Here is an 18,796-nt window from a genome sequence, read left to right as displayed (position 1 = left end):
TTCACCAAATAGTGGAGAAGAATAATCAAACTTATCTGTGATGCAACTTCATGGGAAATTATTTATAGAGCTTAAATATTGTAACTAAAGCCTAGTAGATTGTGCAATTCTGAGAAACAGGAGAAACCATGTTGTTTAATTGTTTTAGTGAAGACAGTTATTGTTCTAACAATAGAGCATTTACTTGTCCCAGGAACAGTGACAGAGACAGAAGCATCCAGCTTAGACAGTGAATGACTGATGTTTGTTTTTATGCCTCAGAAGTTTTCAGTCTTCATTTTTCTTTACCCATCAGTAGGCCTGACATGATGATGATCTACTGTTTCTGTGATCTGTGGAATTACAAAAGGTTTTCTTTGAAAAAAAAGAATTATACTGAAGTCTTTATGAAAGGAAAATCATACCTGTCCTTTAAAATCTATCTTGAATTTGTTAATCAGATTAATTATAATGTTAATTTTCTAATTCAGTTGCTCTTGGTGATCTGTACATAAAGTTTGCTTTATTTTAACCATAACAAGACAGTTGATTTAGGCATTCAAGCTGTATTTAGATGTTGGTTGTTCTGTGATTTGCTTTGTGTAGGAATACTTACTGGAATTCTTATTTCCATCTTTCCAGGGGAAGAGAAATCTAGTCTTATAAGCAAAATCATGTATGCACAAGTGCAGTTTAGCATTCCTGGCCCTTACATATCCTGAGAAATAATTTGTCAGGTTATTGCTGATGTTTCTGGAGGCCAGAGAGAGGGTAGAGTGGGGAAGTCAACAGAAGGCAGCAACTCAGAAGTCAGAGTGACATGCCTGACTGATCTTGATTTTTAGAAATTGTGTTTTAGACCATGTGCCCCTTCTTAAGAGGAAAATAGGGCATCTCGATTAAAGTGTACAAACAATAAACATCAACATTTATAGATTTACTTGATGCTTTAAAGAAAATTACACAAGTTATCTGTATCTTGCTTTCAAGTAACATTCCATAGGCAGTTTCTGCCCTAGATAGATGTGAAATTATGTTTAGCACTGCAGAGTCCAGGAATTAAAATAGACATTAATTGGGAAATGTTATATCAGGACCATTTCTGAAGCTTTCATTTGCATTTCTGAAGCTTTGTCAAACCCAAGAGCATTACTCCTCAGAAATGTTTCTTTCTCTGAATTTTGACTGCTGTTGTGGCACAAACAGTCCTCTATTTGGGGTAATTATAGAGCAAGTAAAACTACTACTACTACCTTGGACCTCTTAAAACTAGGTATTTTATTGTTGAATTTAATACCAGTAAGTTTGCTTCCTAGGATTTAGACACTTGGGTAGTTAAATGTGCAGCTCTTATTCACATAGGCATTCATAGCTACATTAAGAATAGTCATGTGAGTAATGTTTATTTGACAGCAGGTGATTTTCCCCAATATGAGCCAATGACCAGAACTACAGAGTATGCAAACTCTTGCCACAGATGGTTTAGCAACCATTTGTACTAGTTCAGCTGTTTCAGGTTGAATGATCCTGCTCTTCTGTAAATACCACTATATAGTATTTCTAGTAAGAGTTTTTGGAAGCAACAAAAATGATACAAATAATTCAAACTGCTAAAATCTCCACTGTAAACCAGAGCCCACAGAGTTAACCTGAATAAGAATTTTCCTTAAGTATTAGTGCTTTATTTCAGTCAATGTGGGTAATTTAATTTCAAAATTTCAGTGGGCCAAATATATAGTTCAAGAAAAAGTTGCAACAGCTTTTATAGAGGATATTTGTTTCAAAGTTTGAAGGGCTGTGCTCAAAGAAAAGATTAAAGCTACAGCAGTAATTAGGAATTGGATAAGGGAGGTGAATTGGTTCCTCTGGAATCCATTGTTACCTGCAGTAGCAAAATTGATATCTGTGGCAGTATATAAGATTGCTTATTAAAACTTACCTTATGTCCAAGATAAGGCTGCATGCACAGTAGCTTGGCTGTGTCTTTTTCCATTCAAAGATTTCCAAATTAGAATTGGCACTTTTTAAATGTACTTTGAAAAATATTTTCAAACTACTTTCTGTGACTTTATGCAATTGAAGTAAGTACTCAAAGGCAAATCTGCTACTTGGTCATTTTTCTTTCAGGGAAAATATATTGGACTAAGTATTATTGCATATATATGTGTGCCAGTGTTAAAATGAAATAGTAAAGATGTGAAGAAATACTATTTTCAGTCATCTAATCAATTTAGAATAAAAGTGCTAACATCACTTTGTGCTGATTCTGAAACAATTCAAATCATTATTTTAGCTACCAGTTAAAATAAGTCCACCTCTGAATTGATAAATGCAATTTTGAAGCATCATGAAGCATAACCTAGTGCCTTTAATTTCATACAGTGAAGCTATTTTTCAGATAAAGAAATATCTCTGGAGATTAGTTAGCTAATTGTGTGAAAATTACTTTTTAGCTGAATAGGTAGAAGCATATAAGCTAAAAATAAATACCATATATTTTAAAGTTGAGAAAACTCTTCTAGTAGGGGAAATTTACAGTATTAAGCTTATTAGCATCCTGGAAAAAATATAGAAAATAATTCCTTCAGAATAAATAGCATTATAGAGGAAGATTTCACTATAGCCATGCTTTTGCCACTGCAGTCTATCAGTTCAAGAAAGGAGATGATACAGTTTTTTTATTGATATATTAAAATGAGTGTGTTGGCTTTTCTTTTAATATTTGGAAAGGGCCCTGCAATTCTTTTTGTATTTCCTCATAGGTTGCAGGTCTTATTTTGAACCTCTAAGCTGGCTTCTGATACTCAGAACTTTGTTCGTGAGATGAAATAATTTTGAGGCTGTTTCTCAAACAGAAGCAAGAAGTTTGATAGTGCCAAGAGAGCTGTTCTTTGCCTTCCTGAACATCTTTGATCATTATTCTGTTTCTTAAAGCTATCTTAACTTAGTTCCATAAGTCCAAATGACAGTCTTCCCTGGATGTTAGATGAGTCCTGTGTATCCCATCTTCCTGTCAGCCGTTCATCATTCAGTGTTACCACACTTTAATATGGCATATCATACAGATATAGTCTATCTATTGGCCTCAGGTTCTTGGAGTTAGCTGCTAGACATATTTCTTACAAGGAATTTCCTTTGGCTGCTTGAACAGTTCCAAGACCTGTTTATAGAATTGGACTTCAAACCAGTTTTTCCTGTCTCATTTTTCATTTATCCACAGCATTGACAGTAATCAGTGAAACAATCTAAATCATGTCTAAATCCTCTGTCTTTATGAAGTGATCTGTTGGTTGATCCAGTAACTTTCCAACAAGAAAGCAATTCTTGTCTGCAGCTGTGTCAGTGCTGCTGGTCCTGAACCTGTGTATCTTACATTTCATGTCACCATCGGCTTTCACTGCTACCTGATTTTTAATTTAGGAAACAGTTTATTTTTTTAATATCTAGATGTTATTTAACTGAAAACATTTTAAACTTTGGTTTTTCTTGATACTGTGTTATTTCATTTCAATTCCATTTAAAAGATACCCATATTCTATCTATACTTTTTCACAATGAGGAGAATACTGAGAAGACCTTTAATAAAAGTAGGGGAAAAGGGGTCCATGTGTTCCCACTCAAGAATGTATTTTTTGAAACCCCTGTCTGTGAAGCTGTTTTATTAGGGAAATGGTTCCATCAATTTTGAATTCTAAATGAGCTTCCAAAAATAATTTTTAATTTTTTTTTTTTTTTTTTTTAGATGAGGAGCTGTTGAGTCAGCATCTGAGTGCATCTGTCCTGTCCCAGTCCACCACTAAGGAATCTGTTTTTCAACTTCTGTTTAAACATCCACAAGGTATGTAACTTCTTAACCCTTAAAATATATTTAAACTATTAATGTACTTATTTTATCAACTTAACCTGCAACAATTCACAGTTTCCTAAAACATGAAGTACTAGGGTGAAAAAATATGTAATTGCTAAGAAAATTATTTTTAAAATAATTTTTTTGTAGTTTGAAGGATTGGTTAAGAAGAAAAAGAAGAGGAAAGAAATTCCAAAAATCAATGAGTTAGACATTTGTAACTACTTTTACTTTTTAATGAATTAACAGAAAACAAAAAAGAAAATTGACATCTCAATTATTTCATTCTAGATACAGTTATGTTTCTCTTCAGCCTTATCAGTCATTTAAACTTGGTTTTGGTTTTTTTTGAGGGGGGGTGATTGTTTATTTTTTGGTTTCATTTATTTGTTGTTTGTCTCAGGTTTTATAAGATAGTTTTTTAGTTGGAAAGTACTATTTCCTGTATTTTCTTATGAAAATTTTCCCAGATACTATAGACCTGAACTATCTGGAAAGAATTAAACTTCTTGGTTTAATTTCCTGAATTAAATTTTAGGTAGCATTGCTGGTCCTATCTGATCTAAGATGAGATATGAAAGGAATGAATTGCATTTAGTGCTGTAATTTTACCAAAATTTATTTATTATTTGTATATGATAATTGATTTATTTGATTTATCTGGTGTTATGATAAGGCTTGGATTATCATAGAAATAGCATATTTCAGTAATTTCAAATTATTCATTGCTGAAGTATAGAAGATAAGTAGATTTCTTTACCTATTTTAAAAATTTTTCTTCTAATTATTTCCATTGATTACTTCTCAGAAGTGCTTTACAATTTCAGAACACACAGTTAAATTATTCATATCTTCAATTATTTACCAAAGACATTAATTTTCTTCGCTTATACCCCCACAAATATGTGTGAGCATCTCTTTCATGTGAAGATAGATATCAGAATAAGCCATACCATTAATTTTCTTCGCTTATACCCCCACAAATATGTGTGAGCATCTCTTTCATGTGAAGATAGCTATCAGAATAAGCCATACCATTTTCTGTGAAGAAATAGTGTCTATCTCACATTAAAGACCTGGTTTAGAAATATGACATGAGGATCGCTTGTTTACAATTTCATTCAAAAAAATTTGCCATGTACTATGGTTTTCCTGTAGGTGTACTTGACAGATCTTTATTTTGTAAAGGATATTGCAGACCTTACTGTTCCCAGCAAGGAACTATTTTTGTTTTCTCTTCTGGGAGCTCACTATGCCTCAAAACATTTCTAGGTGATACAGAAAGAAGGATTTAGAAGAAAAGGAGGTGTAAGAATTGATCTGGATGTCATGTCATTTTCTATATATCCATTTCTCATGGTTTCACTCCAGGCAGCCACTCACTCACTCCCCCACCAGCAGGACCAGGGAGAGAATTGGAAGGATAAAAGGTGGAAAACTCATGGGCTGAGATAAAGACAGTTTAATAGGGAAAGCAAAAGCCTTGCAGACAAGCAAAGCAAAACAAGCAATTCATTCACTGCTTCCCATGGCTGGGCAGGTGTTTGGCCACCTCCAGGAGAGCAGGGCTCCATCACGTGTATCAGTGACTTGGGCAGACAAACACCATCACTCCAAACGTGCCCTCTTTCCTCCCCCAACTTTATACACTGATCCAGGATGTCACATGGTCTGGAATATCCCTTTGGCCAGTTTGGGTCACCCATCCTGGCTGTGTCTCCTCCCAACCTCCCATGCACACCATGTGTACATGCCACACCAGTGTGGCAGTAGGACAAGCAGGAAAGGCCTTGGCTCTGTGTAAGCCCTGCTCAGCAATAACAAAAACATCCCTATATTATCATCACTGTCTTCAGCACAAATCCAAAACACTGCCCCATACCAGCCACTGGGAAGAAAGTTCATTGTACCCCAGCTGAAACCAGCACAACATTTTACACAGATATATAAAGGCTGTAACTTTTGCCATGACCTTATATATATTTTTTTTCCACAGAAGCAGTGGTGAACTGCCCAAAAACAATCTAATTTATGTACACAGTATAACTGAAAGTGCAATCACTTCACAGAAGTATCTTTAAAAGTTGTACTTTTTCCTCATATTTTATGTCTGAAATATCTTACTGATGTGATCAGAAGTGAAGATCAGATTAGATGCAGGTGTTACTGCTTACCATTATTCCCTATACAAAAGAAACAATACTTTGAAAATGTGTTGTAACTAAATGTTATTCTTGATAGACTTGCTGCAATATGATTGCTAGGTCATTTTATGAGCAGCATTCATGCTTATGGAAAAACCGTGCTTGTTGCTAATTAATTACTTGTTTTTTTCCTCACTCACTCTAAAAACTGAGGGTAGAAATTCAAAAATAGTGAGATAGTCTGAGAGTCTAGGAGTCATTTTTTCATCATCCTTTCACAAGAAATCCAAAATACTATCCATGCTATGAAATTGTTACTCATAGCAGAGTATCCTTTTTCCCTGCCCTGGCTTCCCAGTAACACAAGCTATGTTACTTCAGTAACAGTCCTCATAGTGAAGGTGTGATCTCATTTTGCACTCAACCTCCAGTGACTGCATTTTATGGCTTAGCTGCTGTTCTGGGTGGTCAATAAGCCTCTCTGTTGTAACCACTTGGTGCAGCATCAAACAGGAACAGTGAACAGGGCAGTTGGTTGAACCTGCTTTTTAGATACTTCTCTCTATATTTCAGCACAAGTTTTGTATTTTAAAACTTCTGTATTTTAAGCTGCCATGTCACTTGTATCATGTTTATCTCTTTTCCCATGGAGAACTCCATGATTAACTCTTTAATTTTTCCTTCCAGCTTTGATTTCATGTAAAATAAATGTATTTATTAACTTTACTGAGCACTTAAGAAGGAAAGATGAAATATATTTGATAAATGTATTTAATGTTAATGAGACATTTTCCAAAAAGCTGCCTGCAGTTTAAAACCAGTTGATGGCAATCAAATTTGAGATACTAAAATTCTGTGTGTGCTCTTTGGAAGCATGTCACTATTACAGTTTCATATTTTATTCAACATTCTTTGAGAAGGAATTTTAGCATACTTTTTCTGTCATGTACAGTCCACTGTGATTACAGATAATTTGGCTTTTAAACTAATTTCACCTAAGAAATGGCATAATTTTTTTTCAGGTCCTCAGGCTATTTCCCTAAAATATTAGGTTTCAAGATTTGCTTCTTGAATTCTATATTTATTTGCATCTGCTTTTTTCTTTCAGTAATTTTGCATGCACAGTCTGTTTTTTCTTATTATTGCTTTCAAAGACTGAAAAAACAAAACTAACATACTTGTTTGCCCTGGTTGTCCTTAGTTCCTCTATCTCTGTTTCTTTTATAATGCTTCCATTATCTCAAAATGACTTGAAGAGCCAGAAAAAAGGAAAAAAAAATAAAGAGCTGTGAGAAATACTTCTCCATTCTAGCAGACTATTTTGAAAACGTGTTGGAAAATACTAAGTTTTCTTTCCTCTTTCATGTTTTAAATGCATTTTATGACCAGGATTTGTTCACTCACAACAAGCAGAAATAATTTTACAATTTCTAATTCCATCAGAGGTTCTGCTGAAGTCAACCATCAGTGGCTCCAGCTGGTAGTTCCTCAAGCTGAGGGTACATTGAGCTCTCAGGACTGCAGCTCATCTTTTCCTTCTACTCTACTATTTCTTGGTTTTGGGAAGAGGCACATTTTGCTAGATCAGGTTGCCTTTAACATCTCAGTGTTTTTATACCTGACTACTTCTTCTGTCCCTGCTCCTGAGGTGCTGTTAGGGCTGGCTTTGTGAGAAGGTCCAGGATTAACTCCAGGGTCAATTCAGTGCACAAAGTCAGGCTTAACTTTAGTTGCTATGTTGCTGTGAATATAGAACAGAGGCTGGCTGATTGGAGATCAGATGCATCTAGATGGGGAATTACTGGCTGTTGGATACCTAGTAGAAAAATTTATGGTCCATGTGTCATCAGCACCAGTCTGTCAGAGAAAGATTTACTGTCAGGCCAGATCCTGTTGTAGACTGGTGATTCTCCCTGGCTGTTGGAGGTCCCATGGAGTTGGTGGACATTCAGCCAGGAGCTTCATGAGAATATTTTATTACCATCTTCACTGGATTTGTCCTCTGAGTGAGAAACCTACCTGTCCTTCACCTTAGTGTGTGAGATTCCTTCCTCATGGGATCGCTTTTGGCGTGGGCATCTTTTGCTGTATACAGAGACTTTGCAAACAGGATTTGTGCAATTCAGAACACACAGATTTGTTTTATGGTTTGATACATGCAGTAGATAACCAGGACTAACACACTTCTAGGTTAGGTATTACCATGGTCAGTATTCCCAATGAGGCATGGGATGTATCTTTGCTGCCCAGGTCATCATTAGTCATTTGAGCATGGGTCAGCCTTTCTCTTGGAATGGGTTCATCCATGATATTGCTGGGTTTCCACCTTCTGATTCTTTGTTTTCTTTCCATATATTTTTTTATAGCTTTTCACTTCAGTACTTTCTTGCAGAGCTCTTGAGCTGTAACTACCATTCTATGTTTTAACTTTCTTAGCTATTTTCTCACACCTTACCACATTTCTCCGTAGAATCAATCCAAAGTTTTGGTACCTGCTGTACTGAATTAGACTCTGCATCAGAAGCAGGTGAACTGCTGCTCAAAAGATTACATGTGCTTTTGAAGAAATTGCTGTTTATGCTCCCCACAAAATAGCCTTCTTGAACCTAGTCTATGCAAGACACAATGACTTCCCTTCCTGGCCCTATTTGGGTACCTGTCTGTATGACTGTTCCTTATTTAAACCTCCAGCTGGCATTTTCCCTTGTTCAGTTTTCTCTGATGTACTGTCATAGTACCTGGAAGCTTGTACAAATGTGGATTTGCTTTGTGAAAATTCCAGCAGAAAGGAAAGCTTGGGATCCCTGCCTAATTGATGCACATGGAATTTTCCTGATTGCTGAATCACCCTGGCTTGCCTCTCTCCTGTGAAACCACTCTGAAAGAGCAGTGTCCTCATGTTACAGCTGACAGAGAAACAGGCTTTTTTGGAGAGGGTGTCAGCACTCAGTCCTGGGATGTGACAGCACAAATGATGTGGTCTAAGCCATTTTTATCTCCAGAGAGGTGTGCTGACAAAATCAATGAGTTCAAGCTGGTGGCATTCCTGAGTGCTGGTTGTCTCTGCTGTCAGCATGGAAAACCTTGGAAAGCTCTCTAAAGGCACAGCACACCTGAGGCTTTCCTCATGTAGAGAAAATCAGTAGGGAAATTTGTGTCATTTTTTAAGGCACTGGTGCCTTCTAATATAAAGAAAGATGAAGCTTAAAGATTTTTCTTTATAGTTCTTTGCAGTCTCTTCAGGCCATACATATTTTATATATGTTTATTTGGCCTGTTATATGCCTTCTTTTTACCTTTGAATTTTACTTCCTTTACAGGTTATATGCTGTAGACATCTTTATATGCATTTGTCAGGAATCCATTCTAGGGAAATAACTTGAAGTTAAGGAAGTGAAAGGCAGCACTGTAACAATACACAAAAATTCTCAGTTACTGTTCTCTTAAAACAATCCTGTGAGTTGCAGGAGTAGTACATTCCCTTGACTGTGTAAGCAATTGTTTATTTCAGCATGTTCTCCTGATGTTGCAATAGAATAGAGAAGAAAAAAGATTCAGGATGCAAATAAAAGATGGGAAGACATCAGAAATACAGATTTTGCATAGTCTCACGCAGATCCACATAAGATTTCCCATGTGGATTTATCATGAAAAACAGATTTTCGGGCTATAATTGCCTCACAGATTTTAGCTAGGCTCTACAGTAGGCTTCCTTCAGAATATCGTGATTTGTTACTGAGCATCCAGAGTACAGTACTTCAGAGCATTTAAACTATTCAAATCAGCCTCAGGGGAGGCTGTTATTTCACATTATCTTGGCCTATTTCTCTATTTAAAAGTATCTGCTCTGTTTTATAATTTGATAAGAAGTTATTGCCTTCAATAGAACTAGAAAATGAAAAGATGATTAATTTTGACTTAGAATAGCATATTGCTGCTAATCTATTTGATAACAGCTGTGGATAGACAGGATGGAGTCAGGATGTGCCCTTGAATAAGACAGAAGTGTTTAATTCCTCCCTTCTTCCTGATTCTTGCTTCTAGCCTTCACCTGTTTAGGTAATAAACCCAGTGAAAACTCCAGAGACACAGATTTGTTTCATCCTGTAAATTACTCAGTAAATCTATGTCTAGCTCTAAATTGGCTATAAAAAATTATCTGCAATCTTTTGTTTCCAGCAGCACATGCACAGTGGAGAAATTACCAACAGTATTGAGCAATTGTTTCTTGAGCACAAATTAAGAGGCTTGATTTTCTAGATGTCTGTTTTATTTCCATTTTCCCTGTCCTCCTCTGCTCTTGGAACAATGACATCTCTGTCTCCCATTAATTCATCTGTGCAAGACCCTTCCCCATCCATGCTGGACCCCAAAAATACAGTGAAGACTAGGTTTCCCTCCTGCCATAAACTAGATAATTTGCTGACTGAGACCTAAAATTGTTGATTTTTCTGTAGCTTTTCTTTTTTTGTGTCTCTAAGTTTGTGTCTTCCTTGTCTGTCCAGCTGTTGAGTTCTGAGAAACATTGAAGGTATGTTGGAGATGCACATCTAACCTTGCAGAGAGAGGATAAAAGACTAAAAATGAAAGAAATAACCAAAAACCCACCCCAATCCTACTGGCATTGGTATTAATAGAACGAATGTATAGAAATTTGTAACAATTACACAGATTTCTTTTTTTCTATAGAATTTTGGAATTCTTGAAAATATTCCCTTAACATTTTTAAATGAGGAGGTGGGGTGTGGGTGGGAAAGAAATTGAACCTTTTGTGTGAGAACATTTGGAGATGGAAGATCATGATAAAATTTTAAACTTTTCAAAATTAGGTCTGAGGGTTTGAGGGAAAGAAGAGCTGGTTGGTTTGAGCTGTCTTTTTTTTTTTTCTTTTTTTTTCCCCCCTGTTTGTTTTAATTACTATAATACTTTCCAGGAGAGAAAGACAACTTAAACTTACCTTATTATGTAACTGTTCAGCACACAGATTTTATTTTAAAGCATGAATCCTAGAAGGCATTCTTGAAACTGATCTTTCAACCTTGAAGTTTTATGCCTTAAGAGTGCTTGATAATTACACTGGTGAATGAATGTTCTTTTGTTCATATACTGAGTTTTTCTAGAACTTTTTTTGTCAAATGTTTTCATTGCTTTTTTTTCTTTTAGTCAATGAAAAATGGGTCTCAAGTATAAGACAGAAGCTAAGAGAAAGTAAAATTATATATCCATATATATATTTATATATAGTATGCATTCAGTAGTTAAGCAACAATTTTTACCCACAGTGGTAACAGAATTCTCAATATACTGGCACACACTTTAAAGTCACTGAACCATTAAGGTTTTTCTTTTAATCAAGATTTGTCTTGCACAACATTGTGTACTTCAGCTTGATTTTAAAGGTCTTATTTCCCAAGTGTTAAGCTTTTTACATATCTATGATGGTCCCTGTTCTGACCTTTTTCTTCCTCATTCCAAGTAGCATCAAATGTTCTTAGAAATCCAGGCTCCAGTGCAGTGTGAGGGGTCACTGGGCACAGGTATTTAGAAGATAAGGATAAGACTTTTTTGCAAACCCCTGGTACTCTGTAGCTGCTATGAACAGCAGGATGTGCCTGGAGTCTCTTTTGGAATTCAGTGCAATGTAGCACAGACCCAGGTGTGTTACACAAGAGTGTCTCTTTTTTTATCTCTTATTTCTCTAAAACCCAATTACACAAGTCAAATTTATACAATCAAATCATCCCATAATTGTCCTGCCAAACAATTAACCTGCTTCTACACATTTTCCACAGCTCTATGAATTCTTTTGTCTACCTTCTCTACTCAAGAGTTCTACAACCCTTCAACAGATACATATTTCTGTTGCTGTCTGAAAATGTTGAATTTCTGAAATTCTGAAGTTTTGAAGTTCTGAAGTTCTGAAATTGCATGAAATCTCAATCTGAATTGCAGTCAGCAAGGAATTTAAAGGAAAGCGGGGGGGGGTTTAATTTTATCTTTTTTATTTTAGTCACAAAGTTGTCAGGACTAGTTGTTTGACTTGGTTAGGAAAGCTGTCAGAGTGTGCTGGGCATGCAGATGTGGATTTTCTCTTGGTGAAGTCTGTGTTGTCTGTACAGTTTAGCACTGTACATGATAGCTAGAGCCAACATTTTTTACAAGTAGCAGAAAAGATCCTGCTGAATAAGGAGGTTTAACATTTAAGGGGGTCTGTGTTCTCTCCCTTAGACATCCCATAATAAATTTTATCACAGTTAAATCATATGTTTGGCTTTGTGGTAGGGTATGTGATTAATTGAAATATTAGCTGCTAGCAGTTGGATTCACAAGTCAGATTATTCATTAGAGGGAAAGATGCATTTGGTTTGTTCAGTTCTTGGCTCAGTAGCATGTTTGAATCTGTTGAATTTCAGGTAGGTAATACAATCCCCAGATAGCAAAGAATTTGAATTTAAATATCTGCCTCATTTGCACTGTAATTAAAGGAAATGTAAATGTGTATTTCAGCTATGTATTCTAACTGCTGTGCTGTCAATAGAGGTGGGATTATTTGTGTGGCTAATTGTTTTGAAAAATACTATAGTATGTCAATAATCTATATGTTCACCTCAAAATCATATTTCTCCTTGCCTATAAGATATGCCCAGGATCAATAATGCTGTAGCTCCAGTTCTTGCCAAATGGGGTCTTTAAAGCTGTTCTCTGAAGGGAGGGAATAATTTAATTAAAATGAACATCATATCCTTCGTACTCTGCTGCTTTCATTCTTCCCTAGGTATTTTATAATACTAATACTAAGATTAAAAGATTATTCAAAATATTTTTTTATGGGAAAGATAATGATTTTTTCACATTCTCATTAAAAATTGATATCTTCCAGTTACCAGGGGGAATTTGGATTCCCTGATTTACTTTTCTGTCACAAAGCCTGAATGATTAGGCAGGGCCTGTGTTGATTTGATAAAGGCATTGGGATTGTACCTGCCTGGGTGTATTTGCAAAAAAGAATGCATATCACTAGTACCTCTTTTCTCTTCATGTAAGTCTCAGCAAAAATTTATTTATCTTTCTCTTCCACCTTTTATGATGCACACAGGATCTTACTTTCAGCTTTTACAATATTTATGTGAAATCCTTCCTGTTTACCTGAAGATGAGGTTGATACATTCAGTCATCAACATTAGTAACAATCTTGCATCTTACAATAATATTTAGGTTTAAGCAATATTTATTTCTTTAAATGAATCGCTGATACCAAGCTCAAAAAACCCACCCAGGCCCCAAACCAACACAGGGAAAAGAGAATGTGGGCACTCCTGCTGTGTCTGCTGTGTGTGAAAGACAAGGATGTACTGTAACTGTAACCCAGACTTTGCCTTTATTTCAATGTGATTCTTATTCTTTATTTCCATGTGATGCCCATAAGTCAAAGTACGGAAGTCAACAGAGGGGACTTTGGTGTTAAGTACAGAACATCATTTGTGTATTCTTAGCAGAATGCAGAACCAGGACTTACATTGCAAATAGCTGAAAAGTGTTTGAATCGTGACCTTTACTATAACAAGGAGTAATACCTCACAGCCATTGAAGCATGCAGCACAAAATTCTTCATTGCACATCAAAGTTTATGTTAACAATGTACATAAGATGCTTTATTACACTCTAGTCACTTGGTCTAGTATCATCTTCTGCTGAGTGGAGGCAAATTAAGCTTACTTTGCACAGTAACAGCATCTTTTGAGATGACAAAACATTCAAAGGGTTGTGAGAGCATTGGAAGAGTGTTTTACTTTCTCAGACTCCTCTTGCTAGGACATTATTTATACCATGTGGTAGTCTATGTTCAAGGATTCGACTCTTTTTACTGTTAATATGCTACATTAGGTAAAACCTGTGTTTGCAAAAATAGTTAAAACCTTTGAAATTTATTTACTTATAATTTATTTAACTGAACCTTAACTACTTTCCGCATTCACGATAATTTCATTTTCACAAATCTTCTCTTACTTGAGAGAAGGAATTTGGCATTTTATTCCTTTTAAATCAGGGAAACAGTGGTATAGGTGTAATAAAGGTTTTCCCTATTAAAGCCATGGTCGTTTCAAAATAAAACCCAGAGGCTTGAAAGATGAGCAGATCCTCTTTTCTCATAATCGTTTGGTGAAGCATTGGGAAAACAATTTTCATACAAAGTCCAAAAGGAGACTTAAAATGAAAACGATCCCAGGCAACCATCAAGAAGTCTGTGAAACTTTGGGATGTGACTGTTTCTTTTATCTCTAAATTGGAGCTATTAACTGCCTGTTTAGGGTGTTAAATTCAGTCTAGTTAACATGAGAGGTTTTTTGTAACAGATGAACTTAAGGAATGCAAACCATGTTTTTTGATTGCCTTGTTTGCCTGCTTGTGTTACAAGAATGTTTTGTACACTGAGATGAAAACTAGTATTGCAACAATTTCTGGTGTTGAATTGTCTTTTATCTGATTGCTTCGCAAGCACTGAAAATCCCTTATAAATTAAGTAATTTTCTTCTTCAGAAAGATATTAAGATAAAACACAGATTATATGCCCATAAAGATTGATATCTATTAATTACAGGGGGCCCTGCCTTTTTCACAATTCATGCCAGTAATGTCAGCTGATCCCTGAGGTTTGTTACCTTTTTTATTACCTCTGCTACATACAACCAGCAGAAGCCACAACCTGAATTGCATGCTGTCCTCTTAGGGGCTGTTCCAATTTCTTTTTTTCGAGCCATTGTATACAATTTTCTCTTTTCCATTAAAGAGGAAAATAAGAATTTGATTGCTGGAAAGAACTGGTATTCAGACCTGTGTGAACAACACGTTTTCTACATGCACAAACAAGCAAATCAGTTTTATCACACATAATAGCACATGACACTACACAATATAATGTCTTGTCAGTAGCTGTTGAGGAAATTTTGGATAATCCTTATCTTTCCAGCTTACTTTACATCTCTTCAGATATAAAATCACAAGCTGTATCCTATTAATCTTTTCTTCTTAATAATGTATCCCTTTTCCAAATCAAGAATTAATTCTTATGTTATTTTTCTATTTTTGATCTACAAATTTACCCAGGTCTCCCAACTCTGAATTAAGTGCAAATGCCTTTTTTTCCTGCTTTCTAGTACCTCTACGTTTTGGTACCAATCTTACTGATTGAAGAAATACAAGGTTTTTTTTCAGACTTCTTGAAGCCTATTTACTGCTAGAGTCGCTCCATTTGGTATACAGTGTTGATTAGCCTGGGCTGCCTTCTGCAGTTGTTGTTCATCTTTGCAATACAAGCATGTTTAAATGATTCAAGATGACAGTGAGAGATCCAGTGATCCCAAATTACTTAGCTGACCAAGGATAATTTTGGTGGCAGTTCATTTTTTTTACCTCTCTAAAAACCAGAACATTGGTGATGAAGCATTCACTGTCACAGAAAAAAGCAGGGACTGAAAACAAGTCAGTGCTATTCAGTAGACAAATTAAAAGTGAAACCTGTTTTTAACAATGGGCTTAATTAACTTTCAGAACAATTCTCAGTGAAACATGGAGGATTCACTATCACTGACAAGTTTTAAATCAAGTAGCTGTGTTTTTTTCTAATTAAATTCTCTTGTTCAAGAAGAGTTATCGAGAATGAACCTTAATTTTTTTCAAATGAGTTCTGAGAAAACCTATGTGTTTAAGTCAAGTTAGGTGATCATAATGACTGGAATGTTTAGCAGTGAAAAAATGAAAAAAAGATCTCTGCAGAGATGTGGGTAAGTAAGTATGACTTAAACATGCTTTTATTAGTACAACCCAAAATGGCAAAAATACTTTGAAGTTTTCTGAATCAACATTTTCAGAATTTCCACCATATTATTTTTCTTACTCTTTTACTACATCAGGATGGAAAAGGGTCAAGAAGTAAAATACCATCAACAAATACAAACTGTACAAGCTTTCCTTTCTTCACCATTGCAGCCTCTAAAGAATCAACATTTTAAGTTTTTTGGTCATTATTCTATATACAAATGGAAGATATCTAAAAATGAAATTAAATTTCCTTGCCTATAAGCAAATAGCTATAGGTTTGTAGGAAAATGAACTACTATTTTTTAACTCTTTTTTTCCACTCTTCTCCAGCTCCTTGCTGCTGTGTATCAGAAAATAAACTTTTAGTTTTTTTTCCTTTAGATTGATACCAAATGACAGTTTGTAAAGATCTGTTCCTTGTCATCTTTACACACAGCAATTTTTTTCCTCTGCCTTTTTTTTCAGTTGGCACCTTCGACAGACAGCTATTGGGAAATGCATTTGTCCCTACATTTGTTCAGTGTTTGACTGCAAATCACTTATGCCTTGAGCTGCTTTAGAGACTAAACCATATGGAGAGAAAAAATGTCTTAGATTTGAAGGCTGGCAGCTTCTTGTTTTGACAGATTTAAAATGGATTATCTTGATTGATTAAGTTACTTGCATGAAAATTTTCATTCCCAGTTATCTCACCACAAGTTATTGTCAGTGGAAGTTACAGTTACAGACCTAAAATGTCTCCTTTCTATTCCAGAAAGGTATTGTAGTTTTATCTATGGCTGTATTTTAACTAAGTTTTAGAAAATAATCAGAAATGATTGGTTTTCTTTCTTTCTGAATCAAAAGTCATCTAGTCCCTTACTGGGAACTCAAACAGTTTGTGCAAAAAAATAAGTAAAAGCTAAATTTTAGACATTTGTTTTGCATTTCATGTGAAAATGAAGTAGTCACCTTGCCTCCTGAATTGTGGCTGATTGTGTGTGATTTCCATTTCTGGATCCACACAGAGGTATGGGATCTGCAGCAGCTGCCCCTGTTTGGAAACACTGCAGCTCCCAATTACCATTGAGTCATCCAAAGCCTGTCTTCTGTGTCAGTATGATTCAGAATCATCCTGAAGCTGTCAAGTTATTTGGGTCCTTGATCCCTTCCAGAATATCTTAATTCCCACTTTTAGCTTCATTTTGTTTTTTAATCGAGTTCATTTCCTATCTGTCTACTGCTAAGCATCTTGTTCTTTTTCTCAAAGTCCTCAAGCATATCCCCCTATATTAATCTCTGAATTCCAGGGGTCACCAGCTCATATATTTATTGGATTTTTGGAATAATGATTACAGTTTGCTCTAAATTACAGCTACAGGGCTGATTTTAACCTTCTTCACACAACAGGAGTTAACACACAGTCCCCAGCCATGAACTGCTAATTGTCCTTATGGCTGAAAACTTATGCTACATTTCAACTACCCCTCAGGGAAACAGGAGAATTTTAATAATTATCATATTAACCATAGAAATTCAAGGGATAAAATATTATGATGCCAGAATGAAGTCTTAATGAAATTTAAATATGATCTGTAGCTATACCTGAGTCTGGCAGGTGAGTAGCTATGTGTCACATTCACCGATCCAACAACTCCCAGATCTTTGTAGTGGGGTTAAAATATTTCTGGATATTTATAAACTTATGTGTCCTAACATGGTATAGTGATTGAGTAGCAGGGATGCACATAACCAGCATGTGAGATCACACTGACAGTAAAAGATGATATTGTGTAGACATGTGGATTTCAGAGTATGAAAAAATGGATTCTGTCAGAAATTGTTACTTGTTAAAAAAAGAACAAGTCAGTGTGAGTTACCAGTTTGTCCATAAAAATCAAAAATGTCTCTGAAGTAGAAAGGCACTTGACAGCTCAACAGAGTTTCTTGCTAGAGAATATTGCTGATGTTTTTTTTCTGTACTTCCTCTAGGGACAAATTATTGTTCTATGATAGTCTTGATAAACTCTGGAGCAGGTTTTGCATGTCAATGAGAGCAGTCAGAACATAAGAAGTATTCTATAAATTGTCATCCTAGAGATATGATTGCTGGCCTCTGTATGAGGCCGCTGCAGTCAAGTCAGTACTCATTCCTAAAAATAAGATAAAATCCAACAGCAGTGACATCCAGGCTGTTGTTTGACTACATCTTCTCCTGACCAAGGAAGTAATCAAAATGACACCCTAATAAATACAAAAAAAAAAAAAGAATGGTCTTTTTCTGCTCTCAGGGATTTTCATTTCCTACATAAAGTTTTATGAATTGATGAGTCCTGCAACCTTATTTTCAGAGCACATGATTTTTATCTTTTCTTTTTCACTTCCATAGAACACAGGAAAGAAACATCTTGAACCCGTAGCTGGCATTAGGATGTGGTAGCCTGTTAACCCCTGATTCTGTGATGCCATGTTCCCCCTGATCCCTGCCCTAGCCCTGGCCTCTCCCTTGGTTTCTCCCTGTTGGCTCCTGTACCCCAACCCCACCCAGGGACCGCCCCTGGGCCCCTGACAAAACCACCCCACACCCAGACCACGAGGTCTCTCTCTCTCTGCCTCCGAGGGCACTGGGACAAGATGTGAATAAAGCCATCTCAAACCCTCATGAGAGACCCTTCTCTGCCTTCTTTACCACCACTGCATTGTAACACTGCTGGCTGCCAGAGCCACATCGAGGGGCTGTCCGAAATGGACTCCGGGATGTGACCAATTGCACGGCCCAGGGAAACCCCCGCTGTGCTCTCAGGGAGCTGCAGCCTGCTCGGCAGAGTCCAGCTGGTACAACATTAGGAGGAGAAGAATGCTTGGTTTAAGTACCAAGTAGTCTGTTGCTGTTGTTATTATGTCTTAGGCTATTTCTGTGTGGAGTCCACATTCCCTGAAGGCATCAGCTCCAGCTAAGCCCCAATTGCTTCAGTTTACATTGCAGCAATATCCGGGCTGACCTTTGAAGATTTTACCTGTAAGGACA

At 36.1% G+C, this 18,796-nt stretch overlaps 1 protein-coding gene across 1 annotated transcript in view; it reads left to right on the top strand.

The window, feature by feature from the left end:
• CFAP47 (cilia and flagella associated protein 47) overlaps nucleotides 1-18,796 on the top strand; it is a 280,168-nt gene that overhangs the window by 211,858 nt on the left and 49,514 nt on the right. The window contains exon 57 of the mRNA XM_048288836.1: nucleotides 3,722-3,817. Within this exon, the coding sequence (XP_048144793.1) occupies nucleotides 3,722-3,817 (96 nt within the window). The remainder of the gene's footprint in view (nucleotides 1-3,721; nucleotides 3,818-18,796) is intronic.

This window comes from Corvus hawaiiensis, chromosome 2, assembly GCF_020740725.1.
Source record: "Corvus hawaiiensis isolate bCorHaw1 chromosome 2, bCorHaw1.pri.cur, whole genome shotgun sequence".
Classification (NCBI taxonomy): domain Eukaryota; kingdom Metazoa; phylum Chordata; class Aves; order Passeriformes; family Corvidae; genus Corvus; species Corvus hawaiiensis.
The sequence above is the reverse complement of the archived record's forward strand: the minus strand, read 5'-3'. Positions and strand labels throughout refer to the sequence as shown.